The sequence below is a fragment of the Sylvia atricapilla genome, chromosome 19 (assembly GCF_009819655.1).
Source record: "Sylvia atricapilla isolate bSylAtr1 chromosome 19, bSylAtr1.pri, whole genome shotgun sequence".
Lineage (NCBI taxonomy): Eukaryota > Metazoa > Chordata > Aves > Passeriformes > Sylviidae > Sylvia > Sylvia atricapilla.
The window spans coordinates 10,530,111-10,557,720 of NC_089158.1; the positions used below are offsets into that span (position 1 = coordinate 10,530,111).

General features: G+C 50.3%; 4 protein-coding genes across 8 annotated transcripts in view; 2 read left to right on the plus strand and 2 right to left on the minus strand.

Annotated features, from left to right (window-relative positions):
* Positions 1 to 37: 37 nt before the first annotated feature.
* Positions 38 to 3,326, minus strand: PPP6C (protein phosphatase 6 catalytic subunit). Its single transcript, XM_066332984.1, has 7 exons — positions 3,194 to 3,326; positions 2,956 to 3,051; positions 2,800 to 2,865; positions 2,300 to 2,441; positions 1,838 to 1,917; positions 1,493 to 1,702; positions 38 to 856 (listed from the first exon to the last, which is right to left on the minus strand). The coding sequence occupies exons 1-7, from the start codon at positions 3,266 to 3,268 to the stop codon at positions 608 to 610; spliced, it is 918 nt and encodes a 305-aa protein (XP_066189081.1). The 5' UTR covers positions 3,269 to 3,326; the 3' UTR covers positions 38 to 607.
* Positions 3,327 to 3,347: 21 nt separating this feature from the next.
* RABEPK (Rab9 effector protein with kelch motifs) lies at positions 3,348 to 5,641 on the plus strand. The gene is made up of 7 exons (XM_066332990.1): positions 3,348 to 3,450; positions 3,551 to 3,687; positions 3,771 to 3,923; positions 4,017 to 4,178; positions 4,442 to 4,591; positions 4,775 to 4,924; positions 5,108 to 5,641. Exons 1-7 carry the CDS (start codon positions 3,392 to 3,394, stop codon positions 5,392 to 5,394), a joined length of 1,098 nt encoding a protein of 365 aa, XP_066189087.1. The 5' UTR covers positions 3,348 to 3,391; the 3' UTR covers positions 5,395 to 5,641.
* A 467-nt stretch (positions 5,642 to 6,108) lies between these two features.
* Positions 6,109 to 10,093, minus strand: HSPA5 (heat shock protein family A (Hsp70) member 5). Of its 2 annotated transcripts, none has more exons than XM_066332988.1 (9): positions 9,972 to 10,093; positions 9,636 to 9,774; positions 9,199 to 9,430; positions 8,848 to 8,985; positions 8,483 to 8,595; positions 8,009 to 8,399; positions 7,502 to 7,739; positions 7,144 to 7,311; positions 6,109 to 6,983 (listed from the first exon to the last, which is right to left on the minus strand). In XM_066332988.1, the coding sequence occupies exons 2-9, from the start codon at positions 9,749 to 9,751 to the stop codon at positions 6,424 to 6,426; spliced, it is 1,956 nt and encodes a 651-aa protein (XP_066189085.1). In that variant the 5' UTR covers positions 9,752 to 9,774; positions 9,972 to 10,093; the 3' UTR covers positions 6,109 to 6,423. The 2 variants fall into 2 exon arrangements, with proteins under 2 accessions (XP_066189085.1, XP_066189086.1); XM_066332989.1 differs by lacking the exon at positions 9,972 to 10,093 and adding an exon at positions 9,862 to 9,880.
* A 638-nt stretch (positions 10,094 to 10,731) lies between these two features.
* Positions 10,732 to 27,610, plus strand: part of GAPVD1 (GTPase activating protein and VPS9 domains 1) — a 40,368-nt gene continuing 23,489 nt past the window's right edge. For 2 of the 4 annotated variants that reach the window (XR_010745079.1, XM_066332991.1), the window contains exons 1-14: positions 10,732 to 10,801; positions 10,928 to 10,976; positions 16,723 to 16,922; positions 17,268 to 18,111; positions 19,294 to 19,380; positions 20,505 to 20,639; positions 20,728 to 20,917; positions 22,727 to 22,887; positions 23,667 to 23,796; positions 24,544 to 24,669; positions 25,320 to 25,493; positions 25,801 to 25,941; positions 26,540 to 26,674; positions 27,234 to 27,353. Coding sequence is in view for 3 of the 4 variants with exons in the window: in XM_066332991.1 (XP_066189088.1) it covers positions 16,738 to 16,922; positions 17,268 to 18,111; positions 19,294 to 19,380; positions 20,505 to 20,639; positions 20,728 to 20,917; positions 22,727 to 22,887; positions 23,667 to 23,796; positions 24,544 to 24,669; positions 25,320 to 25,493; positions 25,801 to 25,941; positions 26,540 to 26,674; positions 27,234 to 27,353 (2,428 nt within the window). In the remaining variant the exon portion in view is untranslated. Of the gene's footprint in view, positions 10,802 to 10,927; positions 10,977 to 16,722; positions 16,923 to 17,267; positions 18,112 to 19,293; positions 19,381 to 20,504; positions 20,640 to 20,727; positions 20,918 to 21,834; positions 21,916 to 22,726; positions 22,888 to 23,666; positions 23,797 to 24,543; positions 24,670 to 25,319; positions 25,494 to 25,800; positions 25,942 to 26,539; positions 26,675 to 27,233; positions 27,354 to 27,610 lie in introns of all 4 variants that reach the window. The other 2 variants (XM_066332993.1, XM_066332992.1) reach the window with 2 other exon arrangements.

Genomic DNA, 27,610 nt, shown 5'->3' on the forward strand with positions numbered 1-27,610 from the left:
CACGCACCGCGCCAGTAAAAACACAACGGAGCCGGGAAAAAATCCGAACAATGACTTTAATGTACAAATCCCGTCGCTGCAGCAGGTTCGCGGGTTGAATCGGGATCCCGAGGAAAACGGAACAAACCGGGAACGGGGAACGGCCCTCGGACCGCTTTATTGGGATCCACGTAACACTCGGAAAAGGCTGGCTCGGTCCTGCGCCGTGAACGCAGCACGGGCAGCCCCGGCCCCGCCGCACACCGGGCACTGACTTTGCTGCTGAAATTTCTTAAAACTTACCAAAAACAAAAAGCTGAACAAGAGACGGGCCCGAGCGGCTCCCGGAGCGTGGTGGTTAAAGGAATGAGTTCATCTAACCCAGGACTAGGCGAGGACTACATGCAGTAGTACAAATCTCAAGGACATATTACAAATACTCTGAAATTAATCTAGGGGAGGGGAGGGGGAAAAAAAAAACTTGCTACAGACACCATAATACACAATAAATTTAGATAATTTAAAAATAAAAAAAGGCAAGAGGCAGCATTTCAGCAGCAAAGTGCTCAATAAAAAGTATATTGTAAAGGGGCAGGGCAGGGAGAGGCGACAGCAGGCAGGCGAGGGCTCAGAGGAAGTACGGCGTGGTTGTCCTGGGAGGAATGACCCGCTCTGAGTCTGGAACTGCGCGGAATAACTTTGGTTCTCTTGTATTTACATCTTTAAAGACCATGATGGACGCGATGTTCCCGCAGCGGTAGCAGTAGTTGGGGGCTGACCATACCGTTACCAACTTCTCATCAAACATGAATTTGTATCCTTCGTGGACGAGCTGGTGTGCTCTGCAGATCAGCTTCAGGTTGTTGATGTGAACAAACTGCAAGGGGAGGGGGAAGGTCAGTGTGCCCTGAGCATCCTGCTCCTGCCCAGCAGGAGGGAGAACACAACGGGGCTTTGGAGACCCCAGCAGGGAGAAACCCCTGGGAAATACGGGTGGGAACACCCCAGCAGCTGAGGAACAGCATGAGATCCAGGCAGCAGGGCTGTGCTGTCCCCAGGCTCAAGCCTTCCTGAAGGTGCCCTGCAAGAGCCACATGACAATGACTGCAGCTCAGGAGTGAGTGCAGCTGTTGTGATGTGGCCAGGTGAGAGCCTGCAAAGGCTGTGGAGCCCTGAGGAGTCTGCTCTGTGCAGACACAACAAAATTAACTCAAGAATTGCTTAAAAAATGGTATTTTTCTCCTAAATCTTTAGGAAAGCATTCCACATAGAGCCCAGGGACCACTAGTGAGTTTCACCACATCACGCTTTCAAAAGTAGTTCTATTTGTGCTTTTAGGTTCAAGCAACTCATTTTTTTCAGCTGGCACTAGCAAAGCTTCCCCACCACCACCACGAGTTACTGGCAGAGGTGTGACAGGGGAGCTCCTTGTCTTGCAGTGCCCTCGGTCCACTCAAACTCCCCAGTGTTTGAGCCCTCAGTGCCCCCATCCCAGAGGGGGCAGCAGCGTTACCTCGTTGGTGACCTTGGCCCCGAAGAGCCAGCCCGCCCCGCGGGGGCTGATGGCCCACGTGTCCACGTCCTCGGGGTCTGACCACACCAGGTCGCAGAAGGCGCCTTTGTGAGGGATCTCCTGGTTCCGTTCGATGGTCCGGATCTGGTCCAGGGTCTTGATGTCTGGGGAGAGGCCCCCGTGCACACACAGGATCTGCTCGTCTATTAACTGCAGGGAAACGACACGCAGCACTCAGCATTGGCCCAGCCCGGGCGCTGCAGGGGAGCCTGCACAGCTCACCACCACCTCTACATTTCCATTCAGACAGCCTGCTGCTGGTGTTACCGTGGTGTTTGCACTTACAGCTGCTATTGTGAGCATGTCGAAGACTTTGGTACAGTATCTCCAGGCGTTGGCGTTCCCGTATTTGGTTTGGCACTCGTCTGTTGGAGAGAATGCTTTCATTCCTTATGGACCACGGGGAAACAGGCAGCACAGGCAGAGCAAACACTGACAGCAGACCCTGCACACTCAGCTGTGTCACACGAGCCCTGGCAGGAGCCCTGGCCAGGACCAGCACCAGCAGCAGGAGGGACTGAGCACCTCTGCCTGTGCCTGTGCAGCTGAATGTGGCACCACGACACAAGCAGAAACCCCACGTGCCAGAGGAAAAAGAGCAGCAAGATCTGCCTTAAACACATTCCATTTGGGAAACACAACGACCACGTTAACAGATGACAACACTGGAGCCCGTGTCCCACCCGTCCCCTGGAGAGCCTTGCCAGGGGTTCCCAAGGCAGAGGTGCTGGGAAAGGCAGGACTCACCGTAGAAGCCGTACACCTGGGTGATCTGCCTGCTCTCGTGGTTGCCCCGCAGCAGCGTGATACGGTCAGGCCACTTGGCTTTTAGAGCAAGGAGGTACGTGAACGTCTCGAGGCTGTAATACCCTCGGTCTACAAAGTCCCCCTGCAGGCAGAGAGCCGTACATGGAGCAACAGTCACACGAGAAAGTGCCCCGTGTGACACATCCCCGCTGAACTCCTCACTGTCACAGAGAAACGCAGCGCTGGAGGGCAGCCGGGATCTGCTGGGACCCACGGGCACTCCCCTCACCGCTGCCCCGACGTGACCCCGCGGCCCCGGGACACCGGGGCACGGCAGGACGCTGTGCCTCACCCCGCGGGGCTCCCGGCAACACAAGGTGCGGGCAGGAGCCCGAGCGGCCCCAGCGCCGGGCGGGGCCCGGGACTCGGCAGCGCCTCGGGATTTCAGCTCTCAGCCGCTGTCAAACCCAGCGGGGCCGGGCCGCGCCCGGCGCACCTACCATGAAGATGTAGTTGGTGTCGGGGACCTGCCCGCCGGTCCGGAACAGCTCGCACAGGTCATAGAACTGCGGGAGGAGAGAGGCGTGAGGGGGCACCGGGCATCGGCACCGACTCCGGCCCGGGGCTGCACCGGGAGCGGCCCGGCCCGGCCTTACCTGCCCGTGGATGTCCCCGCAGACGGTGACGGGCGTAGAGACGGGCTGGACGTTGGACTCCTCCAGCAGCAGGTCACAGACATAGTCACAGAGGCGCTGCGGGAGGCAGCGGGGCAGGGTCGGGGTCAGCGCCGGGACCACCGGCACCGCCCGCTCCGGCCCGCCCGGCAGCGCCCGCCCCGGCCCGCCCGCCCCCGGCCCGCCCCGGCCGCTCCCGGCCCCGCCGCCGCGGCCGCACCTTGAGGTCGTTCTCAGGCAGGTACTTGCAGAGCCGCGCGATCTCCACGTACTTGTCCAGGTCCAGCGGCGCCATCTTGGCACGGGCTCGGGCAGAAGCGGCCCCCCCGGCACTTCCGGGCGGCGGAGCGCGCCGCCGGCGCGGGCGGAAGCGCGGGGCACTTCCGGCGCCACTTCCGGCCGGGCCGGCCCCGCCGCCATGGCCCCGCGGGCGCTGCCGCTGCTGCAGCCGGGGCGGCGGCCGCGCCCGGGACAGTGGTGAGCGGGGCGGGGGTGATGGGTGGATAGCGATGAGTGGGGCGGGGGGACCGGCGGGACCCCGGCCCGGCCCGCTCTGAGCGCCGCCCTCGCCCCGCAGGTACCGGCTGAGCCCGCGCGGGGAGCGGCCCCAGGGCCGTGTGGGACTCGGCTGCCTTCTCCTGCCCGGCCGCGTCCTGCTGCTGGGCGGTGCCGACCCCGCCGGGGCCTTCGCGGACGCGCATTTCGTGGAGCTGGGTGAGGGCCGGGCCGGGCCGGGGCTGGAACCGGGCCCGCGAGCGGGACCGGTCCCGGGTCCGATCGCCTGTCCCCGTCCACAGCCTCGCTCCGCTGGGTCCCCGCCGGCTGGCGCGGACTGAGGCCGCGCTACGAGCACGCCACGTTCCTGCCCGCCTCCGGCCCCCCGCGCCTCTGGGTGTTCGGCGGTGCCCACCCCGCGGGGAACCGCAGCTGCGTCCAGGTGCTGGACCCCGGTGAGTGCCCCAGCACCGGGCTGCGGTTCGGGCCTGCAGGACGGGCCTTCTGTTCACATGCTGGTTGTATGGTTAATCAAACGTCTTAACTAGAAATAGGAACGTGGGAGAGCCCTGCAGTGAGGGGAGTGCAGCCACAGCCTCGCACATTCCACACGTCCTCGGCGGCCATCGGGGCCCGTCTGTTCGTGTTCGGGGGTGGAGACAAGGGAGCAGAGCCGGTTAAAGACCAGCGGCTTCACGTCTTCGACACAGGTACCTCAGCACCTGCGGGGCCGTTGGTCCTCCGGGCAGTGGGAGGGGAGTTTAGTCAGAGGGGTGGAGGTGTTGAGCTCTGTTTGGAGATGAGTCCAGCTGGATGAGTGGCTGTTCCTGCCTTGGCAGTCCCTTACATTCGTGTGGTCGCTGGGAATTCAGACCCAGTGGCTTGGATGGGAAGCCTCTGCAGGGCTCCACGGTTGCTGGTCTGTAGAATCTCCAGAGTTTTCTTGCTAATGCACATGTGCTTCCATTTTTAGCCACCCTGACCTGGTCCCAGCCAGAGACTCATGGTGATCCCCCTTCTCCTCGGCATGGACATGCCGTGGTTGCAGTTGGGACCAAAATCTTCATCCATGGAGGTTTAGCTGGAGATATTTTTCACAATGACCTGTTCTGCATTGATATAAGTAAGTGTGGATGGAGGTACTGCAGGGCAGTACCTGTGTGCCATGTGCTTTGATGTCAGGGGACATTTTTTTCTGAAATACTAGTCCTAAAGTCCTAAAAACATTAGTTTCTTTGTCTAAATCAACAGAACGTGTGGGGTTACTGTAATGCATTCCTGTGGACGTGTTGTTTTCCTGCAACAGATGACATGAGGTGGGTGAAGATCCCAGCCACTGGGGACATCCCTGGAGGACGGGCATCCCACTCCTCAGCAGTGTTCCAGGACCACCTGTACATTTTTGGTGGAATAGGTCCAGATGGGACGCTGGATACCACGTACAAGTATCACACAGGTGGGGAGGCTGCTCTCAGGGGTGCCAGGGTAGATGCCAGGCAGCTGGGGAACATGTTCCCTGCTCCAGTCCTGGGCTCCCCCTGGCAGTTACACCACTGCAGGACTGAATGCTCACAACTGTTTTAATTAATGGTGTCCCTGTCTGGTGTGTGATGTTTAAAGCTGTATTTTTGCACTGCAGGAAGGCAGCAGTGGACACTCCTGCAGTTTGAATCTCCCCTGCCCAGCGGGAGGCTGGACCACGCCATGTGTGTCATTCCCTGGCAGGCTGGGGCACACGGGGACACAGGAGACACCCCAGCTGGGACAGAGCCACCTCTGTCAGCAGGTGACAGAGCTGAGCCCCTGCAGCAGGGCCTGGGTGATGGCTGTGCTGAAGACACCTTTGTCCATCTGCTGTTCGTGTTTGGGGGGATGGACACAGAGGGGCAGATACACAGGGACTGCCTGGTCACCCTCATCGAGTGATGTCCCCACAGCACCAGCCTCCCCCTGTGGGGTTAATTCTGTCCCTTAAACACCTTGGGCAGCTGGCACGGTGCTGACACCCCTGAAGGACAGGGGCTCTGCCTGCTGCAGCCCCAGCCCAGGGAACATGGCAAGAGCCAAGGTGTTGTAAGGCACTACTGGAGCTGGCACCAGACAAGGTCATTCTGGACTTAACTAATCCCATGGATTGGATAAGGATCGGTTAAATAAAGAGACCAAATTTCAATTAGGCTTCCTTTTTTGTAAGAACCTTTATTAGCTGTAAACTACTTTTCAGTCTTCAGAAAACTGGTCTGTTTCATATGAGACTTTATTAAAGCTCTGAAGTTTTAATACTGCAGGAAAACATAATTAAGCCAAGCTCCTCCCTCCCTGCTGGGCACCAGCACTACAGCAGGCAATGGATTCTGATGGATAACCTCCTCTCCCAGCTCAGTAACAGCTGCCCCTGCAGCAGTTACTCAGGTTTGATATCCCCCATCCCTTATCAGGACGTGTTGTGGAACTGCAGCAAGGTCCAAGGCCACCCACTCCCTTCAGAAACTGAGGCCCAGCTCCTGCTTTCAAACCTCCCACTCTCCATGAGCCCATGAAAGGTGACCTTGAGGGGGTGAGCTGCACTCCCTCCTTCTTTAGGGTTACTCCAGATCCTGGCTGGGGCTGGGTAATGGAAATCACAGAACTAGAACAGAGTCCAGTGTAAATAACAAATTTATTGTGGTCATTCCAGGTAGAAAAGCTCTACACCAAGTTCACATGACCAGGTTGTTAAATAGAATGTTTCACTGCCAATACTTCTAAACCCACATTTACACTCCCACCCCAGTACCCTCCCCAGACATCGAGCAACTGCTAACGAAAAGCAGGATACAGCCACGTCGGGCTAGCGGTTCCAGCTCCACTCACGAGTGAAGATTCAAAGTTACATTCCAAATTAAGAGTTCAATATTTTAAACAAGTGTTCCTGAGTCCAATATATACACACACCACATTCGGAGACGCCGGTATCTACAACTCATCCTTCTCTGCTGCCTCCTCCTCGCCGGGCGGGGGGCCAGCACTGCCGTACAGCTTGCTAACGATGGGCTGAACCACCTCCTCCAGCTCCTTCTTCTGTGCTTTGAAATCTTCTATGTCCCCATCCTGGTGGCTTTCCAGCCACTCGATCTTTTCCTCCACCGCTTTCTCTATTGTTTCCTTGTCCTCAGAGGACAGCTTCCCACCCAGCTTCTCCTTGTCCCCAATCTGATTCTTCAGGGAATAGGCGTAGCTTTCCAGCTCATTCCGGGCATCGATGCGTTCCTTCAGCTTCTTGTCCTCCTCGGCAAACTTCTCAGCATCGTTGACCATCCTCTCGATCTCCTCGGGCGTCAGGCGGTTCTGGTCGTTGGTGATGGTGATCTTGTTCTTGTTGCCCGTGCCCTTGTCCTCGGCCGTGACACGGAGGATCCCGTTCACGTCGATTTCAAAGGTGACCTCGATCTGGGGGACACCACGAGGGGCTGGAGGGATTCCCGTCAGATCAAAGGTGCCCAGGAGATGGTTGTCCTTGGTCAGGGGACGCTCACCTGCAAGAAACAATGAGAGAGGGTTACTTTCTTTCCCAGCTGTGGCTTTGTGAAACCAGGAGTGACACGGGTCCATGAACAAAGTACCTACAAGCCTTGATGAAAACCCTACAGCAGGCAGATGCCAGCTGTCACATGGGCCACCACAGGTGACACCCACCTTCATAGACCTTGATGGTCACAGTTGGCTGGTTGTCAGAAGCTGTGGAGAAGATCTGAGACTTCTTTGTGGGAACAACGGTGTTTCTTGGGATCAGCTTGGTCATGACACCTCCAACAGTCTCAATGCCAAGAGTCAGGGGACAGACATCGAGCAACACCAAGTCACCTGCAACAGATCAAAGGCAATACTGTGACACAACTTCAACACAAAACAGAACACTGCAGACAGGATCCCGAGGCCTTGGGGCACAGAACTCCAAGGCCTGGAAAAGATCCAAGTTTGTCTGCATTTGCTTGTCAATGCCCAACATCCAGTGTTAGTCAGCTCTCTCAGGTGGCAGTGAAGGTGTCATTACCTGTATCCTGGTCCCCAGAGAGCACTCCAGCCTGGACAGCTGCACCATAGGCCACAGCCTCATCTGGGTTAATGCCACGAGAAGGCTCCTTCCCATTGAAGAACTCTTTAACGAGCTGCTGGATTTTGGGGATGCGAGTCGATCCACCAACCAGGACAATCTCATCAATGTCAGACTTCTTCAGGTCAGAATCTTCCAGAACTTTCTGAACAGGCTTCATAGTGGAACGGAACAGGTCCTGCAAAGATCAAAACCCAAGGACTGTGAGACTGTATTCCCAGCAAGCCCCATTGTGCAGCCCCGGGGGTACAAAGTACAACCACTACAAAGCAAAGATGCCAAACTGAGGCCCAGCCTCAGCAAGGCCCAGCTCCCTGGCAGGCAACAGCTGCCTGCTTACACAGAGTTATTTATACTCCAAAGTGCAATGTCACAGCATGAGATGCTGCACATTCCCAAGTCCCAATCCAGAGCTGAGGCTGTGTAACTTTACCTTTCTAAACTTACCATGTTCAGCTCCTCAAACTTGGCTCGAGTGAGTGTCTCTGAAAAATCTTCTCCTTCAAAAAAGGATTCTATTTCAATCCTGGCCTGGTGCTGAGATGACAAAGCTCGCTTGGCCTTCTCCACCTCCCGCCTCAGCTTCTGCACAGCTCTGTTATCCTTCCTAACATCTTTGCCAGTTTTCTTCTTGTAGAGCTTGATGAAGTGCTCCATAACACGCTGGTCAAAGTCTTCTCCACCCAAGTGAGTGTCACCATTAGTAGCCACAACTTCAAAGACTCCATTGTCAATTGTGAGGAGGGACACATCAAAAGTTCCACCGCCCAGGTCGAACACAAGGATGTTCTTCTCTCCCTCTCTCTTGTCCAGTCCATAAGCGATGGCAGCAGCAGTTCTGTACAGAGAAGAGGCTGTCAGAGCTGGGGCTGGCAGCCCACAGCTGCCCTGGGGCACGGCAGGGCAGGGTGAGGTACTCACGGCTCGTTGATGATGCGCATCACGTTGAGCCCCGCGATGGTGCCGGCGTCCTTGGTGGCCTGGCGCTGGGCATCGTTGAAGTAGGCTGGCACCGTGACAACAGCGTGGGTCACCTGAGCAGGGAGGGAGGGACAGTTACAGAAATGACAGAAAAAACTGTCTGTAAACAGTACCAGCCACTCTGAGCAGTGCTGGGAACAAGCAGCCCGTCTTTAGAGATGAAGACCCAGCAGCAGCTCAGCCCATGGAAGAGGCCTGCAGCACTGTGGTTTGGGAGGGCAAGGTTACTCCTGACTCAGCCTACCCTTCTCCCATTTCCTAAAGCTGCTAATCCAAGTAGTGACCAGTGTTTCCTATGCACTTACTTTCTTTCCCAAGTAAGCCTCTGCTGTTTCCTTCATCTTTGTCAGGACCATTGCAGAAATTTCTTCAGGAGCAAATGTTTTTGTCTGGCCACCTCCAACATCGACCTGAATATGGGGCTTGGCTTTCTTCTCAACCACCTGAAGAGAACAATAGATGCTGTCTCATTCAACTATTCCAACTTCTTCCTGTGGTTCTTTGTGAACATCAAGCAAAACCTTTATGACAGGCATAACTTGAGTGCAGATAACAGCAGGAACTGTTTAAACACCAATCCTCTCGTGGGGGCACTTTACTGACCAGAACTGTGGGTCCCCCCCTCCAGCCCCCCCACCTCTGCACTCTGGGCCCACCTTGAAGGGCAGATACTTGATGTCCTGCTGCACGGAGGGGTCGTTCCAAGTGCGGCCAATGAGCCGCTTGGCATCGAAGACGGTGTTCTCCGGGTTGGATGTGAGCTGGTTCTTGGCAGCATCCCCGATCAGGCGCTCCCCCTCGGGGGTGAAGGCCACATAGGACGGTGTGATGCGGTTCCCCTGGTCATTGGCGATGATCTCCACGCGCCCGTTCTTGAAGACGCCCACACTGGGGTTGCGGGAGAGCGGAACGGTCAGGCGGGGCCTCGGCCTCCACATCCCCCCCGCACCCCCTTCTGCTCCTCCCTGCGCCCTCCCGGGCCCTGCAGCCACTTCCCCGCGCCTCCCGTGGGCCCACAGGCCCTGCCTCCCCACAAGGGGCCCAAGCACTGCCCATCAGCCCGGCCGTCACCCCGTGCCCCGTCCCCACGCACCAGGAGTAGGTGGTACCCAGGTCGATGCCCACCACCGTGCCCACGTCCTCCTTCTTCTCCTCGTCGTCGGCCCAGACGGCGCCCAGCGCCAGCAGCGTCAGCAGCAGAAGCCTCATACCGACCGCTCACCCGCGCCCACCTACCGAGAGGCCGCCGGTTACACAACGGAGGCGCCACGTGCGTGGCCGCCCCCCCTCACCCCTCCCCGCGCCGCAACCACCCTTACCGTGCCCAATCACCCCTCGCCCCCAGCCGATCTTTCCGTGTCCTCAACCGCCAACCCCCCTTCACCGGCCCGGCCCCGTGCGGCCCTTATCGCAGCCGGCCGGCCCTCACCGTGCAGAAGCGCCGCGCCCCGATCTCCGCTGAGGCGCCAGGCCGCGCCGCCCGCCCTTTTATACCTTCCGTTACCCCTTCGTGGAGCCTCTCCATTGGCTGCCGAGCCCTCGCTGGAGCCTCTCCATTGGCCGGCTGCTACCAAGCTGTCCTCCCGCGATTGGCGAGCGCCGCGCGACCGCTCCGCCGTGCCCGGCGCGCCCCCCTCGCGCCGCCCCATTGGTTGCACCCGCCGGCCGCGGCCACAGAGAAGCGTGAGCCAAGCGGAGCGTTCCCATTGGCTGGGCGGGACCACGGCCGCGGGGCGGGGTGGGGGGGCACTTCTGGAAGTTTCCATGGTTACCGGCCGGGGGGATAACCCGCCGGTGTGTGTGTGGGGTGGAGCTGCTCCCGGGGCACCGGGGGTACGGGCGGTACCGGGGCACTGCCGGGAGGGAGGTGCGGGGAGCTTAGAGCCGGGCCGGCATCATGGCCGGCCCATACGGGGTCAGAGCCCCGTCCCTGTCCCGTCGGGGATGAGGTGACACGCGTGTGCCCAAGCGCTCCGAGGCGACACCGGGGCCCATCCCCGGGCAGCCGCCGCCCGTCCCGCCGGTGCCAGCAGGTCGCGAGGCCCCGCCGTGTCGCGACACCGCGACCTGCACACACGAGCCGGGGCCGGGAGCTGACGGCGGGGCGAAGCCCTGAGGGCGGCCCCGGCTCCGCCCGCTCCCCGGCCCTTGCCCCGCTCCCGGTGCGGCCCCGGGACTACAAGTCCCAGGAGCGCCGTGCCGCCTGCGCAGTGCCGCGCCCGCCCGGGCCGCAGCGGGAGCCGCCGGGGCGCTGGCCGGGTAGGGACACGCTCGTATCCCGCGACAGCGCTCGGCTTCCTCCCCCCGAGGAGGAGGAGGAGGAGGCGGGAGCGGTGGGAGGAGGAGGAAGGCCCGGGGCCTGACAAAACCCTTTGGTTTTTCCAGGGAAGCGAGAGGGAAGGCGGGCAGCCGAGGAGAGCCGGAGCCGAGGAGGGTATGTCGGGTGGGTTTATCGCGATAGGGCGCCCGGGAGGCGGCGGGAGCGGTGCGGCGGCGGCGGCAGAAGTTGGCGGTGGGGTTTGCTCGGGGGTTTGTCCGTGCCCTTCTCCTGGGCAGCCCAGGCCGCTCCCTTTGCCGAGGCATTCGGGGAATCGGAGCCCTTGGCAGCGGGGCCCTGGCGGCTGCCTCCGGGAGCCGCTCGCTGCCGCGGCTCCTCCGTGCCTTTTGTGTTGTGCGGGTTTAAAACTTGAAACTTGACGAGTGTGGTGACTTCCCTTTTCGGTTACTCGCAGACCCCTAACGCTGCAGAGCTCGATCCGGGCAGGATCAGGCTTTTTTTTTCTTGCAAAGTCATGATACCGCGCTCCAGAGAGCTGTTGGGATGGAGCTCTCAGAGCGAGCATGTGACACTACACTTACTGATAGGTAAAGTGCTATTTTGGTGGACTGTGCCGTTGACTCACAAGTAGAAGCTGCAGTTTGGAGAGGATGGAGGGGAAATGGCACGGGCGGTATGTGAAATCTGAAATGCTCTGTAAAAGCAGCAGGATGGTGGCTTCAGGAAACACCTTTCAACTCCTGCTGCCGAGGAGGATTCCAAAATATTGGAAGATGCTCAGCGCATGGATTTTGATGGGCTATTTGTCAGATCATGGAGAATATACTCTCCTCAGCAGCAGCTGCCCTTCCTGGTGGATGGGAAGGGAGCTGCTCTCAGGAAAACAGGCTGGGAACGGGTTGGTTTTGTCAGTTTGACTGGTTTCAAGTTCTGCACTTGTTGTGACTAAAAGTTTATTAGTGTGACCCTCACCTAAAGAGAGCTCCAATTTCTGGCATCACCAGCAACTGGAATAGATTTTAGCCTGGTTATGTGCTTTTATTCATTTTAAGCAACATGGCAATGCCATAATAGGTATTTTAGTAGACAGCTGATCCTGTGCTTTACTGACGGGTTCTGTTATGGAGCACGAGAAACGAGGTGCTCCTTGCACATGGATGGACAGTATGTCCTGGGCTAGCTGAGAGCAGCCTCTGGGCAGAAACAAACGGGAGGGTTGAGTTTCTTATTAATATCAATTAGACAGTGGAGCTGCATTCTGTGTGTTGCACACGTGTTTGAGCTGGTGGGTGTAGTAACATGAGGGTGCAGCAGTGAGCCCTAGGTCATGGTGAACCATCCTATTGAAAAAAAGGGCTCTTTTAGCTCAGCTGTGGGAGACAGGCAGTTAGCTTGTGTCAAGAAATAAGCCTTGTCAGAGGCTACTATAAATACTAATGAGGAAAGAGGTACTTCATCAGGGCTGAATTAGCTTGGAAGCTATTCAGGCTTGCTTAGATGTTATTTTTCAGCAGGATGGAGTGATTTTGCCTTGCCCTGCCCTGCCTAGGTTAGATGTGCCCAAACTTGCTCTGGAAGTTGAGTGTTGCATAGTGAGACTCAGGAGGAGCAAAAAACCCAGGAGCAGGAAGAAGGATCTGGTGTACCAGTAGTATTTACCACTTTACTTAATCCCTTTTCTGTCAACTGAATCACAGAAATATGCAGCAGAGATGTGGCTGGTTCCTGTATGCCACAAGACAAACCCATGGACATTGTAAAGTGTGGTTCAGCACCTGAAGATTAAATGTCATGTTTTCCAGGACTTTGAAGAGTGGAAAGCAATCTGTGTCCTGTGTTCATCAAAGGATAGACTGCCTTGGGTTCTGAACAAATGTGTGCTGCCAGCAGGGCAAGGCATCTCAAATGCTGTCAGGTCATGCAGTCTTTGTTGTTGGTATGTGGAGCACCATGAAGGGAAATTGTTTGAGTTGCAGTGCTAAGCTGCTCTTACTGTGTCACAGTTAGTTGTAGGTTCCTGAGTAGAATTGAAATAACTGGCAGAAAATGGCAATGTTTTCCTATCAGCATGAAATTCCAGGATTGAAAAGTAATCTGCACATAGCAAAGCCTTAAATATCCGTTGTTCCTTCAGCCACAGCAGGCTGTTGGGTATCTAAATACCTGAAGTGACTCCTTTATACAGCTGTGTACAGGTATCTGTTATTCCAGGTGTGATGCATGATAGTCATAAACCAGGCTGCTGGGTAATTACAGGCACCTTTTTGTTTATGAGCAGCTGATAAGGTAATCTGGGCAGCAAGGAACCAGCAGAGGCTCTGCTCCAGAGCTCTTCCACGGCATGTCACTGATGTTGGCTGTGGCCAAGTGCTCTGGAGTGAACCTTGTGGAGCCTGGTCAGAGGATGTAGCTGCTGTCTTTTTGAACTGTTGTAAAGGGAAGAGGTTTTGGGGAGGAGCACTCTGTGTCAGGTAGGTGTATTAGTGGTACAATAGTTTCCTCTTTCAGGACAAGCTCTGTTGGTAATACCAGTGTCTGAAGAAAGGCATAGCATGAGCATCTTGCCCAACCGGGTTTTTTGGGTTTTCTTCACTGAGCCTTGCTGAACTACACCGTGTGTTAAATGCTGCTTTACATCCCTGCTGTTCTCAGGTGTCAGCCAGAGACCTCAGGTGGAGACACAGTTGTTTGTGCTCTTGCTTGCTGGGCATGTGTGACTTCAGAATAATTAATTTAAAAACTGGTGGAAGGCAGTGATGAGGTGTTCCTCTCCACAGAAGTGGATCTCAGCAACAATCCTTGCAGTTGAGCCACTTTGATTTTTGTGGAGGTTTCCAAGCTAGGGAAGCTGCTGATCCCGTTTTCTTGTACACAGGGTGAAAGCTGCTGTCAGGCAGTTGTCTTCCTGTGGATTGACAGGAAAATCCTGTGGATTTCCACAGGTCTTGACAGAGCAGTGGTACACAGTAACCTGCTGTGGCTCAGTTCTGAATCAATTCTCCTCTCGCTTGCGTTATTTCTGGTGTTCTGCAGCACAGGCAGATAAGACACACATGTGGGTAGTGGCCAAGTGATGGGATGTTATCAGGTAGTCACAGGACCAGTATATTTAGCAGCACAAATGCAGCTAAGGATGCTCTTTGGAGCCTTGTTCAGGGCCTGGAGTTCAGAGAGGCAATTAGTTTAAAAGGCAAAATCAGAATGCGCAGCAGTTGGCATCTTCCCACAGCTTCTCAGGGCCTCAGTGTCTGTGGAAGGGCTGAGGTGCTCTTCATGAAGAAGTGCCCAAGTTGTTCCTCTGTCAGATGGTCACCTCACTTTCCAAGGAGGGCTGAGGTTTCTGCTGTCAGGTTTTTTCAGGTGACATCACAAATGGTACAATGACCTTGTTTTGTGGACAGGTGGATTAATGCATGTGTAAAAGGAGTCTGGACTGTGGGAGTCTTGTTTGCTTCCTAAATATTAACTTTATATATTTCTTCTTTTTTTCATTGTCACTGACCCTGAGTGAAACTGAGAGGGATCACTTGGAAGTGTAGGAAACACCTCAGGAGCTGTTTAATCAGCTTGGCTGCTCTTAAATGTGTTTGTTACCAGTGACACAAAAATAGACACTTGTTTTGAAATTTGGCAAAACTAAGGCATAGGACTGCAGGCAGAGGCAACAGGCTGCTCATAGGGGTGCTCCATGTGGGTCTCCACTTCTTTCCCAGATTTGCTTAGAAGCAGGAGACCCACTAAAACTGTTCAGGTTTGATCCAAGTATGAGCAGCTCCTGAGCACAGCCCTGCAGTGGGAAGCTCTGAAAAGCTCTGCAGGTCTTGTTTGTATGTGTTTTTATGGATTCCTTTTCCTAGCTGATAGCACTAGCTCACAGCCTAAAAACTGGTTACTACTGTGTTTGCAGGCAGTAGCAAGTCTGCTGGTTTTTTTTTTTGCAAGCTCTTAAATTCTGAGACTAAAAATAAATTTGTTGCAAGAAGTTATTTGTTTCACAAAGAACTTTGGCAGTAACAGCAGTGTTCCTTCTAATAATTTCTCTGAGACTGTCCTAGTTAAAAACTTCTGAATTAGCACATCCTTCAAGGGCCTGTCGTAATCTTATTTTTGAGATGCATCAGCTGTAGCCTCTGGTTAGGATTGCTGAATTTGGTTTGGGGTCTTTTTGAGTTTGGTTTTTTTTATTTTTTTTTAAGAGCTTTAAAGAGTTTTCTGTGTTTACCAGGAATGGCCTTCAAACCTTCAGGTGTAGTAAAATTGCAATTTTTTAATGCATTGTGACAGCTTCTCTCTTTGTGTCTGCTTGGCTTCTGGTTGTGAGGTTAAAACTATAGATGAAAGGACTTAATTACACAAAGAGCAGTGATGGTTGTGAGCACACCTGGTTGGCAGGCTGCAAAAACCCAACAAATGGGAAACCTGTGCCTAATTAGGGAGCTAATCTGTATTCTTCAGTGAGGATCACCTCCTGCTCTGCTGAACTGTGAAACACAGATCTTTAAAAGACTAGCAGGGGAGAGCACTGGGCCAGCACGTGGTATTCCAGCACATTATTTGTAGTTTATCCAGCATGGTCTAAATGGGTTTGTGAAGTCTTGTCCAGAGTAACTGGAGATTGTGGGAAGTAAGTTTTTATTTTGACTGTAGTATGGCTTTGTAGGGTTCCTCACTAGAGCCCTCTGACATCTCCATTACTCACCCACGTGACAGGTATATTATGATCTGTTACAGATCATATCAGCATCAAACCCTTGTCCTTCCCAAATTAGCTGGTGTGGCTGTTAGTTCTGGTGGGGAAAACATAAAGCTGTTAACCATCAATTCCATGATCTGCGTGATTGCTCCCCTTCCTTTGTCAGTATTAATGCACTTGATGGGGTTTTTTCCTCCAAAAAAGTTATTTTTTTAGGTGGATTTGCTTCTAGAACATGTCTTGTCTGGTACAGTACTCTGCTGAGTCGTTTTGTAGTTGTGAAGTTAAAACCAATATTACATTCATACAGTACAGTAGTTAGTGTAGATTTTAGCCCCTGATGTGCTATGAAAGCCTATGGTTGTTTCAGTTTTTCTCTCTGTAAAACAACATTTTTGGATCACGGCCCAAAGAAATATTCTTCTGAATTGAAATATTTGAGGAATTTTTTTCTGAATGAATTCTACTGTTGAGCAAAATCTCTAAACTTATTTCCAACTACTGCCTTATCTGGGTGTTAATACTCCTCAGTTTGGTGGGTTTTTTCCTTAATTAGTAATATTGTTATTATTATTCTTTTTTTTAAGCAGAAAAGAGCAGCACTGGGAGCTTGGTGCTTCTGGTGCATAGGTGAGAGAGGTAACAGTTCAGAGATCATCACCCAAGTGCTGGGGTAGTGCTGGGTTTTGTGGATGGGCTTTAGGATGAAGGAGTAAGTGCCTGCTCCCCAGACAGTGGGTGGGGATGGGGCTGGTTTTCATCTCCCTGAGCTGGTGTCCCCTGAGCTGTGGCAAGGGCCACGTACCCCCAGGTAAAGGCCAGGCTCCCACCTCGTGTGCCCGAGGTGTGGTCAGGGGCTGTGCTGCTGTTCCTGAAAATACCATCTGCTTGTCTGCCGGTGTCCCTGCCGTGGGACAGAGCCTGGGGAGCCTTGCCTGAAGGGACAGTGCCTCAGTGGGGCTTTGAGGGGAGGGCACAGCAGCGTTCCCTGCCCTGTGAGCCCTGCTGCTCGGGGCCTGCCCTGTGTGCTGGGCTCACAGCTCTGTCTGTGTGCAGGGGTGTTGTGGCACCATGGTGAAGCTGGGCTCACCAGCTCTGTCTGTGCAGGGGTGTTGTGGCACCATGGTGAAGCTGGGCTCACAGCTCTGTCTGTGCAGCGGGGCTGTGGCACCATGGTGAAGCTGGGCTCACAGCTCTCTCTGTGTGCAGGGGGGCTGTGGCACCATGGTGAAGCTGGACATCCACACGCTGGCCCATCACCTGAAGCAGGAGCGGCTGTACGTGACCTCGGAGAAGCAGCTGATCCAGCGGCTGAACGCCGACGTGCTGAAGACGGCGGAGCGGCTCTACCGCACGGCCTGGATCTCCAAACAGCAGCGCATCAACCTCGACAGGCTCATCATCACCAGGTACCCGGGCAGCACGCCCACACTGCTGCCACACACGCACACACGGGCCTCACAGTCTGAGGCCTCTGCTGCGCTGCCGGTGGAAATACTGGGGCTGGAAACCAAACCTCAGCTGGGGAATCTCACACTGAAAGTTACTTGTTGGCCATTTAAGCAATTTTCTTTTTTTAATACCTGTGTTTGTTTTGCTTCTGTTCACGAGAACAAAGTCTCCAGAATTTGCAAATAATTTGTAGTAACTATCTGGAAAGACTTTGCCTGGTTAATAGATAGATCACGTGGCATCTCTTAGCAAGTTTATTTACTTAAGAGTTACTTAAACTGGTTCGATGTTTTTCTTTAAAGTGCTGAAGCTTCTCCTGCTGAATGTTGCCAGCACGCGAAAGTCTTGGAGGACACACAGTTTGTGGATGGATACAAGCAGCTGGGATTCCAGGAGACTGCTTATGGAGAATTCCTGAACAGACTGAGGGAGAACCCCAGGCTTATTGCATCCTGCCTGGTTGCCGGAGAGAAGCTGAACCAGGACAACACCCAGAGTGTCATTCACACAGTCTTTACCTCCATTTATGGCAACTGCATCATGCAGGAGGATGAGAGTTACCTGCTGCAGGTGCTGCGGTACCTGATTGAGTTTGAGCTGAAGGAAAGTGACAACCCCAGGCGGCTGCTGAGGCGAGGCACCTGTGCCTTCAGCATCCTCTTCAAGCTTTTCTCTGAAGGACTCTTTTCTGCAAAGCTTTTTCTTACTGCCACCTTACACGAGCCAATCATGCAGCTTCTGGTTGAAGATGAGGACCACCTGGAAACCGATGCGAACAAGTTGATTGAGAGATTCTCCCCAGTACAGCAGGAAAAGCTGTTTGGAGAGAAAGGCACAGAAAAGTTCAAGCAGAGAGTCCAAGAGATGGTTGACTCCAACGAGGCCAAGCTGGTGACCTTGGTCAACAAATTCATTGGCTATCTCAAACAAAACACGTACTGTTTCCCTCACAGCTTGAGGTGGATCGTGTCCCAGATGTACAAAACGCTGTCGTGTGTGGACAGGCTGGAGGTTGGTGAGGTCAGAGCCATGTGCACAGATCTCCTCCTGGCCTGCTTCATCTGCCCTGCCATCGTCAACCCCGAGCAGTACGGCATCATTTCTGATGCTCCCATAAATGAGGTGGCAAGATTTAATCTGATGCAGGTATGATTCACAGTAAGGCAGTCCTAAAAATATATAAATGGCCTTTTTATTCCCTCTAGGACTGATGCTACTACAATAAAAGTGAAGGTACTGACTCTCTTACTTATAAAATGAATGCTAACAAAGTATTTGTGTTAATTGTTACTGAAAATGCAGGCTCCAAAGTTTGTTTGCTTAAAATACTGACTTGAAAAAATTGGGAGCATGTATTCATGTATCCTTTGGAAGAAAATATCCTTTATAAAAGCTGTTTTAAGGGACGGAAGCTAAGGCATAAAAATTACTATAAGATAAATTCTGGAATGTGTGAAACAGATTGTTGTGCTGTTCTTGCTAATGTTAAATATTGTACCAGGTATTGCAAAAAAAAAAAAAAAAAAAAAAGAAATACTTTGCTGAAAACCCCTTATTGTCTGGCAGCAATGCCCAATGCTCTACTTGGAGCATTCCCCAGCCCTCATGACCAGTTCTTGTCATTATGCAAACACTTGGACAATTTAATGATATTACATAGAGGAGTCGTCTGAAGTGTTGGGCAACACTTGTCTAACTGAGGATGTTCCTCCACACGAGGAACAAAACCTGTTTTTTACTGTTGTCTCTGAAGTGAGGAAAGGAGTGATTCTCACAGTGCAATCATGCTGCTGAGTTTTGCTCAGTGTTTTTCTGAAATCCAGCAGCAGTCCTCTCCTGTGTCACTGCTCACGTGCTGTAGCAGAGCAGTTGGCAACTCTTTAAATTGAGGGTTGTTTTGCCGTTGGAGATGAATAAAGGATATGTGCTCTGAAATAAGGGTTAGCCCTCCTGCTAGTTTTCCTTAGTAAAATATATGCAGCCTTTGAAAATCTCTAGGTTTAGATGACCTAGATTCAACTCACAATTCTGACGTGTTGCAAAAACAAAACATGCTTTGTTCCTGGGAGGGGGAAGTATGGATGCTCACAGCCTACTGTGTGTGCACATTTTCTTGTTAAAGGCAGTGACTGTTTTATTTTCCTAAAGCTTCTTGCGATTTTTTCCTCCCTGAAAGCAAGCAGAAAGCTCTGTCCACTCAATCAGAAGTGTTCCTTGGAGTATTAAATGAAAAAGGATTTAGAATGGAGGAAGTTTTTTGAATATTTTTTATAATCTGGTCCACCATGGTTTGAAAGGCTTATTCTGTGCACTTCTTATTAATTTCAGGTTGGGAGACTTCTGCAGCAGCTGGCAATGACAGGCTCTGAGGAGGGAGATCCACGTACAAAGAGCAACCTTGCTAAATTTGACAAAGTAAGAATCCAGGCTGAAAAAATCCAAGACTTGGTGAATACATCATCCTTCTGCAGCCTCCTTTCTCAGGCTTTGCAAAGGACTTACTAAGTGTTTAATTTCCAAGTTATATGTAATGAATGAAAAGCAGATTAAATCCTGCAGAAAGCTCGGGAAGAAAATCTTGAATATTAGAATTAAGAGTTGGGGATTCTTGCTTCTACTCTGACCTAATACTTCTTAAAAGGAAATATTTAAAAAAATTAAATGAAATGGTATTTTAAACTGAGCACTGTAAGTGTTCAAGGCCAGGTTGGACAGAGCTTGGAATAACCTGGTAAAGTGTCCCTGCCCAGGACAGGGAATTGGCACTGGGTGGTCTTTAAGATTCTTCCAAGCCAAACCAGTCTGAGATTCTGTGAAATACTGAATTACTGTCTGTGGTTTTTTTTTTCAACTGAACCTAACAAAACACTTTGATCTGAAGACAACCTTAGTATAATGTCTGTTTTAGCACTAAGGAATTGGTTAGTGCAAGTAACTTCTTTCTTTTTTGTACAGTTTTGCTTTTTTTTATTCAATATTTCCTCTTAGTATGAATCATCCATAGCCATAGAGCAGTTACCTGCATCAGAGCAACAGTGAAGCTGATGACCTTTGATAGATTCTCAAGTGTTTAAAAACCTGTTGGTATCCTTGGTAACCTTGTATCCTTCTAGGTTTTGGTAATTCTAGTTGTTACACAGTCACCACACAAATCTACACATTTATTGTACAAGTAACATTTTTACTGCGATTAGAAAGTGGTGTTGTTGTTGCTTCCTTGTTTCATTTTCAGTCTGTGCTCAGCAGATTCTTCAGGAAGGGCCAGTTTATTGCCGTTATTTTTTTCCCTTAAATTGTAAGAGGACACTTAAGTAATTAACACTTTGGAATGCAGGAAAGGAACAAAGGAAATACAGACAGTAACTGCACGCTTTCCTTGCTTGCTCTTCAGTGACCTTAACATATCTGCCATTTTATCCTAAGATTTTTAGAAGTAGGAAGCGAAACTTAAATTATTCTGTAAACTGCCTAACTCCTGTCATAAGTTCCTTCCCAAACCCTGGGAATGGTGCCTCATTCCCCCTCTGTGTGTCTCCCAGAGCTGTGTTGCTGCTTTCCTGGACGTGGTGATCGACGGGCGCGCGGTCGAGACTCCCCCGATGTCGGCTGTGAACCTGCTGGAGGGGCTGAGCCGCACCGTGGTGTACATGACCTACAGCCAGCTCACTGCCCTGGTGAGAGCCACTGCCTGCCCCTGCCCTCGTGCTCCCTGCTGGGCTGCTGTGCTCTGCACTTCTTACCAAAACCACTGTCCGTGTCTAGGTTGGCTTCATGCGGAACGTGATGTCCAGCGATCAGCTGAAGGAAGATCGGATGGCTTTGGAGAACTTGCTGGCAAATTTACCCCAGAACAAACCAGGGAAAAGCAGCAGCCTTGAAATGACTCCATATAACACCCCCCAGCTTTCTCCTGCAACTACTCCAGCTAACAAAAAAAATCGACTGCCCATAGGTAAGGAGAGCAAACGGAGTTCTCACATGATTTCTGACACCTTGGGCATTTCTGTGCCATTCTCTGTCACCTCTTGGGGTTACTCATCACCTACACTTTCAGTTCCTACTTTTTCTGTGCAGGTGGTGAAGAGTTTTCTTTAGCATAGAAAACCAGGTAACTTCCTTAGTGTCTAATGGCAGTGTGGTGGATGAGCTCCATCACTCCAGCCTGAACTGGAAAAAACTGCTGGAGTGGTTGTTAGTTACAGTGGTGGAGTTTGGCAGTGATAATAAAGGGAAGGTTTGAAGATGGACAGCAGATCTAGGGGGAAAACTGCTTAGGAAATTAGTAAGATGGAAGCAGAGGCATTTAATTACTGGGATAGAATAGGTCTAACATTTTTGTTAGAGAACAAATAGACAGGAGGGTGAGCAAGCAGGAGCAGGACTTTTAGAGTATGTGCTGAGAAGAGAAGGTTTTTCCTGTCTCCATTCCTTGCCTGCTCTAATTCCACCTGTCAGTATTCTGGAATGCAAGTTTAGGTTGGTTGGGCTTTGTTTTTTCAATAGGACTTTCAACTGGGTCTAGATTTTTTCCATATTAATACTACTTTATTTTGAAATAGGAAGTGTGGTTCCCTTCTTTAGTGTATATTAATGTGAATATGACCACATGGGATATTTTTGTTTGAGAATTTTGGTGTTGGTGTATAAAGGGATGAAAATATACAGAGGCCATTAAGTGGGGAAAAAAAACACCCCAAAAACCACCCCCAGAACAAACCTGTCCCATGTTGGTTTAACTCTGCTTTTGAATGGTTCTGGTCTTACACATCCAAAGAAGTGGCACTTTACAGCATTTATTTTATGGTATAAAATAGCTTTTGCTCAAAGTTTTTGTTTCTTTTGTTTCATTTTAATGCTTTCGAACTCCAGGACAGCAGTTGGCAGCGATTACTGCCTGGGATACCTCTGCTACCAATCTGTCAGCTCACATAACTCTAGTAACCCCTTTTGGTGGGTAATGCCCTCTTTCCATTCTTCTGTGAAACTTTGACTCATGTCACATAACTCAGCATGCCTTTGGGTCACCCTGGCAATCCGTTCCCTTGGCAGATTTCTGTTGTGTATGAACTCATTTTGTGTACATGTGGGTTTTGAAAACCCCTCTGTGTGATAATCAGGATTTGGCTGCAACTTCTGCACATTTGCCTTGTGCTCCTTGGGTCGTATAAAGAAGTAATTGGTGTCATGGTGCCATTCTTAGAAACCTTAATTTCATGTGGGTGTTTTTACTTCCGTGGAGCCAAATGTGGGAATCTGAGGCGAGCTGAAAAGAGGACTTGAGTGGCCAAATAATCAGAGTAAACCTGATGCTGTGTTGTGTGTCTGGGTTTGAGACACCTGTTGGAATAAAATTTCCTACTTCTTAGGAGAAAAAGCCTTTTAAACAAATTAATTGGAGTTTTAAACCACATAAACCTAGACCTTTTTTTTGTACCAACTTTATTTCCTCATATAATGTGTAAAAGGTCTTTCTGTGATTGGAATGGGCTGAACTGCTGTCAGCAAACAGATCACAGCATACCTGTTGTTTTTCTGCTTCTCAACTTTTATGTTGAAAGTTTCCTTTTTCACAGGCCAGTACTCAAGTTTAAACACCAATTCCATCTCTCAAAAGTTTAATAATTCTTTGATTTTTGAAAATTTATTTAGTGTATATGGCTAAGTAAAACATTGCAGTTCTGCATTTCCATTGTATTTTTTTTTCCTCCTTAAACAAGGAGGAAAAGCTTTCTAATGTAGATATTGTTAAATATTTTCTCAGCCACTCGAAGCAGAAGCAGATCAAACATGCTAATGGACCAGCACGGAGATCATGAGGGATCCTCCCAGGAGACCATTCCAGAAGTTCAGCCAGAAGAAGTGCTGGTGATTTCTTTGGGAACAGGTCCACAGATTACTCCAGGAATGATGTCAGAAAATGAGGTATCTAGAAATGATGACATCTCAGATGTTTTGAGCCTTGCAGCCTCTGTTTTCTCTAATAGCACAGCAGTCAGGTTGCAAAGCTGAATTTTGGTAATAAATCTGGAATGAGAATTAAAATCCTTTCTCTGTAATACTGAGTTTGGGGGTTGTAGCTTTCAAATTGGCCTTTGTTAGGTGGGTTTTTTCCCCTCACTGAAGAAGCTTAAGAGAGAACCTGGGTTCTTGTTTCTGAGCATTAAGAAACTGCTGTGTTTCTCTGCATGCTCTGTCCTTGGGATCCAGGGACACAGGTAAATGGCAGAACTGGGCCACTGATCCTGACGCTTTTGGCAGCTCCTGAAAGGCACAGGCCCAGGTTCTCATGAGGGCAGAGCTGAGCTCATGGTGCCATCAGTGCCTGCAGACTGTTCCTAGGGCAGGGCTGGTGTCCCAGCCTTTTCCTCCTCCAGCTGGAGCACAGCTGCTGCTTCCAGCTTTGCTCCCTGCCTGGTGCTTGGGGTTATCTCCTCTGGCAGCCTCATGCAGACCCATTCCACACTGCACTGCCCTGGGGGTGAGGAGGGAGCTGTGGCTCTGTTGTTGTCAGGACATTCCTGATGTCCATGGGGTGGTTCCTTCCATTCTCCCCAGGTCTGACTGGGGAGGCTGCTGTCTTTTTTCACACAGAATGTTAGAAATTTGATTCAAAAACACGTCTCCAATGTTTTATTTGCTGTTTAATTATCTGAAAAAGGGATTGTTTTAATGAAGCCTCATTCCTTTGTCCCACCCTCCAGGTGTTAAATCTGCAGCTTGCAGATGGTGGGCAGGGAGACGTCCCCATCGACGAGAACAAGCTCCATGGTAAACCTGATAAAACCCTGCGCTTTTCCCTCTGCAGTGACAACCTGGAAGGAATATCTGAAGGTGAAGGGCTGCTTAAGTCTTGAAGTTCTGTTGCTCTGTTGTTTTTTTGGGTTTTTTTCCCCTTAAACATAAATGGAAGGTGTGTTAAATACAGCATCTTTGCTGTTTTGAAGGCTGTGCTATTTCACTCTGAGAGCCTGCCTTCTTTCTTAGTTTTTCAGAGAATAAAGCCTGGAGCTAAATTTTGACCTACAAAGGCATAACTGAGTCTGAGAGTTAGGAACAAAAAGACTAAGTGTGTTTAGAAAAAGAAAATAGAGGGATTTTTTTTTAAACTTAAGTGGGGTACTAGTTATTAAGATAATCTAACTTAGCTCTAAACTTGGACTTCTCAGACTTATGTTTCATCATGTTCTAATTAGCTATTACATATCTCACATTCTGCACAACTTTATATGAACCTCAGACATAACAAAGCACAGATGCCTGTGGGATGGAAGAGGTTTGGACACATCACTTTTGCCTTATTTTGTATAACTTCCATAACTTCATAACTTAATATAATATCCATAACTTTTTGCTCGCTATCTCCTCAAAATTAGAAAACAAATTCATGAACAAATAAATAAATTAAAGGCTTTGTTGGCTTTGAAGTTACAGCTAAGTACAGTAGTGATGAGATTCAATATTTTTTGTTGAAACTACTTCACTTCTTGTAATTTTCCTAGTGATCATTTGTGTCCTGAATCGTTAATGCTGTACATTTAGGAACTGTTACTCAAATGAAAGTAAAATCTGTTTTCCCAGGCCCTTCCAATCGCTCCAACTCTGTGTCCTCTCTGGATCTGGAGGGGGAGTCTGTGTCAGAGCTGGGTGCAGGCCCCTCCGGCAGCAACGGCGTCGAGGCTCTGCAGCTGCTGGAGCACGAGCAAGGCAGGTGCCCCTTCCCTCTTACAAGTGCCTGAGCTGCTGGAGATACTAAACCAAAGAAGCTGCAAAACTGATGAATTCAAGGGGAAAAAAAAGTAGAAACTTTCCTTGTGCAGTCGCTCTTGTATTTATTTGGGTTTGGTTTGGGTTTTATCCTGCCCCAAGAAATATTCTTTTGTAGTCTGTTGTTAGGAAAAGGAAATCGCCTGGAATTTTGAGACTAAAGTCCTTTATAGGAAACTGCTTGTGAAGTTTTGCTTGATACCAAGCTCTTCCGTTCTGGAATAGGGTGATCTGGATTGGAGTAATCTGGAAGTATCTGGATAATTTTCTGTTTAATGCCCATTTGTCAAACACTGAACAGGCTGCCTGGAGGTTGGGAGGCCTGGAGATATTCAAAATATGACTGAACATGATCATGAGCAATCTGATGTCCTTGACCAGGGCAGGGGGTTTGGGCTGAAATGATCCCTGGAGACCTCAGCTTTTCTGTGATCCTGTTCCTCTAGGCCTTACTTAAACCACTGCCTTACCCAACAGAATTAGGGGGTTATTTGTTTGGGATTTTTTTCCTAATGTACTCTTCCTGGTTTTCAGTCTGAAGTAATTGGAGAAGCCTTTCAGAAAATCAAGAACTGTTAATTTTTCCACAGCCACAACTCAGGATAACCTGGATGACAAGCTGCGGAAGTTTGAAATCCGTGACATGATGGGTTTGACTGATGACAGAGATATTTCAGAAACTGTGAGTGAAACCTGGAGCACTGATGTCTTGGGAAGTGACTTTGACCCCAACATCGACGAGGACCGGCTGCAGGAAATCGCAGGTAACGGGTGTGCTCTGGGTAGGTCCTCTGCTGCTCTGGAGCCCAAGGCTGCAGAGCCGCCCTCCTCCTCCTCCTCCTCCTCCTCCTCCATTCCTCAACAGGGGCATTTCCATGGATTCAACTGGAGATTTGCTCTAGGAGGATTTTTGTGTGCATGACCTGGACTGTACTTAGTTACTCGTTTCTTTCCAACGTTGTGTTTCCTGATTGCTTTATGAAGGACACTTAAGATGTGTTCTTACTTTTCTCTCTAGAGCTGACTCCCCAGGCCCAGCTCTAGCCATATGCTCCGGCTTTACTTTTGCAGGTGCAGCTGCAGAGAACATGCTAGGCAGCTTGCTGTGTTTGCCAGGTTCAGGATCCGTGTTGCTTGATCCCTGCACAGGTTCAACCATATCAGAAACCACAAGTGAGGCGTGGAGTGTGGAAGTATTACCAAGTGATTCAGGTCAGAATTGGGCAGTTTTTGCTTCTTTCTTTAGCATGATTCTAAGACTCTTCCAGAGGCATAGAATGCAAAACAACGGCCTCTTCCTCTTTCTTCAAGAAATTGCTGTCCTAGGGTTAAGTTAGTTTTTGTGAATACTTCCAGGATTGAAAAGACAAAATGCTCCAAGGGAGAAAGAAGATGGAAAGCTTTGGGAGAGGCTTCTGTTACTTAAGAAATTCTTAAGGTCTGAAGGGGAAGAGAAGGGTTTGCAAAGCAAACTTGTGCTTGCTTTCCTTCCCTGTGGTAGGAGCTATCCAGGACCATGGTTACTTGGCTAGTGAAGATGTGTCTGTATCCTGTTGTCTAAGAAATACAACATTTAAAACAGTAAACGCTCCTTAGCATGCCTGTGCAGACAGAGCATTGCTCTTTGTGCAGAGTCCTGCCTTCTGTACCAAAGGGTGTAAGAAAACTCTTGCTGAAGTGGTTGAATTACCTAAAAACTTGATACACTAAATCACCCCCCAGCTCTGCCTTCTGCTTGTGAATGCTTAGGAAGCATGGCATTGAGTAATGATACTTCCTCTCTCTGCTCTCCATTGTCTCCCTTCTTTAGAGGCTCCAGATTTAAAACAGGAGGAAAGGCTCCAGGAGCTGGAGAGCTGCTCTGGGCTGGGCAGCACGTCTGATGACACAGATGTGAGGGAGGTCAGCTCTCGGCCCAGCACCCCCGGCCTGAGCGTTGTGTCAGGTGTGTGCAACTCTCTCTGACAGTGCTGCTCTGTCACAGCGTGCTCAGCACTCCCTTTGCTGCATGTGCTTGATTTGTACATCACTTCACTCATGAAATAACTTCCTGCACTCCTTCTGGAATTTTCAAAGCCGTGATTCTTCATTCACCTCGCGGAAGAAATAAAAAAGGCAGCAGAGAGGTGAATGCCCTGGGTTAGCTGAGGAGTGTTGCTTTGGAAGAAACTCCAAACTTTCTTGCACTTAGTTTTATTATCACAACTTGTTTTATTTAAGTAAATCCTAGCTCTTGTTCTTCATTTTGTGTAAAGTATGTAAGAGTGGAGTGTCTTTCTACTGCCCCTTTGTCAGAGTGTATTCATGGCTGTGCAAACACTTTTGAAGACATAGAGCAGAAATAAACTGTTATTTTATGAGTATAGAAATTTGTAGTGTCTATAGGTGCTACTGTGAGTTGGAACTTGGTTACTCACTGTCCACCAAACATTTTAACAGCCTCAGGATTTTGCTTCCTTGCTCTTTGAAAGACTATTACAGATGCTTCTTTTGTTATGTGTAAGGTATTAGTGCAACATCTGAAGATATTCCTAACAAGATTGAGGATCTCAGGTCTGAATGTAGCTCTGACTTTGGGGGAAAAGATTCTGTAACAAGTCCGGACATGGATGAAACAGCCCATGGTAAGTTACTTATCTGGAATCTCTAACAAAAAACAAGTGACATCCCTAATTCTGTTTGATTACATTGACTGTCCTCTTGTATTTGGGAGCTGGGCTGCTCCTCAAGAATTCCTCGTTTTTTGTGATGCAATTCTTTGATCATTTCAATGTACTACAGAGATCTTTCCATTCAGGAATATCTTAAAAATCTTCGCAGTATAAGTTTTGTAAACTTTTTTTGCTGAAATCTGTTCTTCCAGTGTCTCACGTTGGAGGCT

What these genes read in the sequence shown, in the direction of transcription:
- HSPA5 (XM_066332988.1), bottom strand. Translation starts at nt 9,751, where the DNA reads ATGAGGCTTCTGCTGCTGACGCTGCTGGCGCTGGGCGCCGTCTGGGCC. An exon ending in CTGGGTACCACCTACTCCTG is followed by an intron (nt 9,431 to 9,635) that starts GTGCGTGGGGAC and finishes CCGCAACCCCAG; the next exon opens with TGTGGGCGTCTTCAAGAACG. An exon ending in TCAAGTATCTGCCCTTCAAG is followed by an intron (nt 8,986 to 9,198) that starts GTGGGCCCAGAG and finishes TGTTCTCTTCAG; the next exon opens with GTGGTTGAGAAGAAAGCCAA.
- PPP6C (XM_066332984.1), bottom strand. Translation starts at nt 3,268, where the DNA reads ATGGCGCCGCTGGACCTGGACAAGTACGTGGAGATCGCGCGGCTCTGC. An exon ending in GCGGGGACATCCACGGGCAG is followed by an intron (nt 2,866 to 2,955) that starts GTAAGGCCGGGC and finishes CTCCTCCCGCAG; the next exon opens with TTCTATGACCTGTGCGAGCT. An exon ending in CCAGGTGTACGGCTTCTACG is followed by an intron (nt 1,918 to 2,299) that starts GTGAGTCCTGCC and finishes TCTCTCCAACAG; the next exon opens with ACGAGTGCCAAACCAAATAC.
- RABEPK (XM_066332990.1), top strand. Translation starts at nt 3,392, where the DNA reads ATGGCCCCGCGGGCGCTGCCGCTGCTGCAGCCGGGGCGGCGGCCGCGC. An exon ending in CGCGCATTTCGTGGAGCTGG is followed by an intron (nt 3,688 to 3,770) that starts GTGAGGGCCGGG and finishes CCCCGTCCACAG; the next exon opens with CCTCGCTCCGCTGGGTCCCC. An exon ending in CCTGTTCTGCATTGATATAA is followed by an intron (nt 4,592 to 4,774) that starts GTAAGTGTGGAT and finishes TTCCTGCAACAG; the next exon opens with ATGACATGAGGTGGGTGAAG.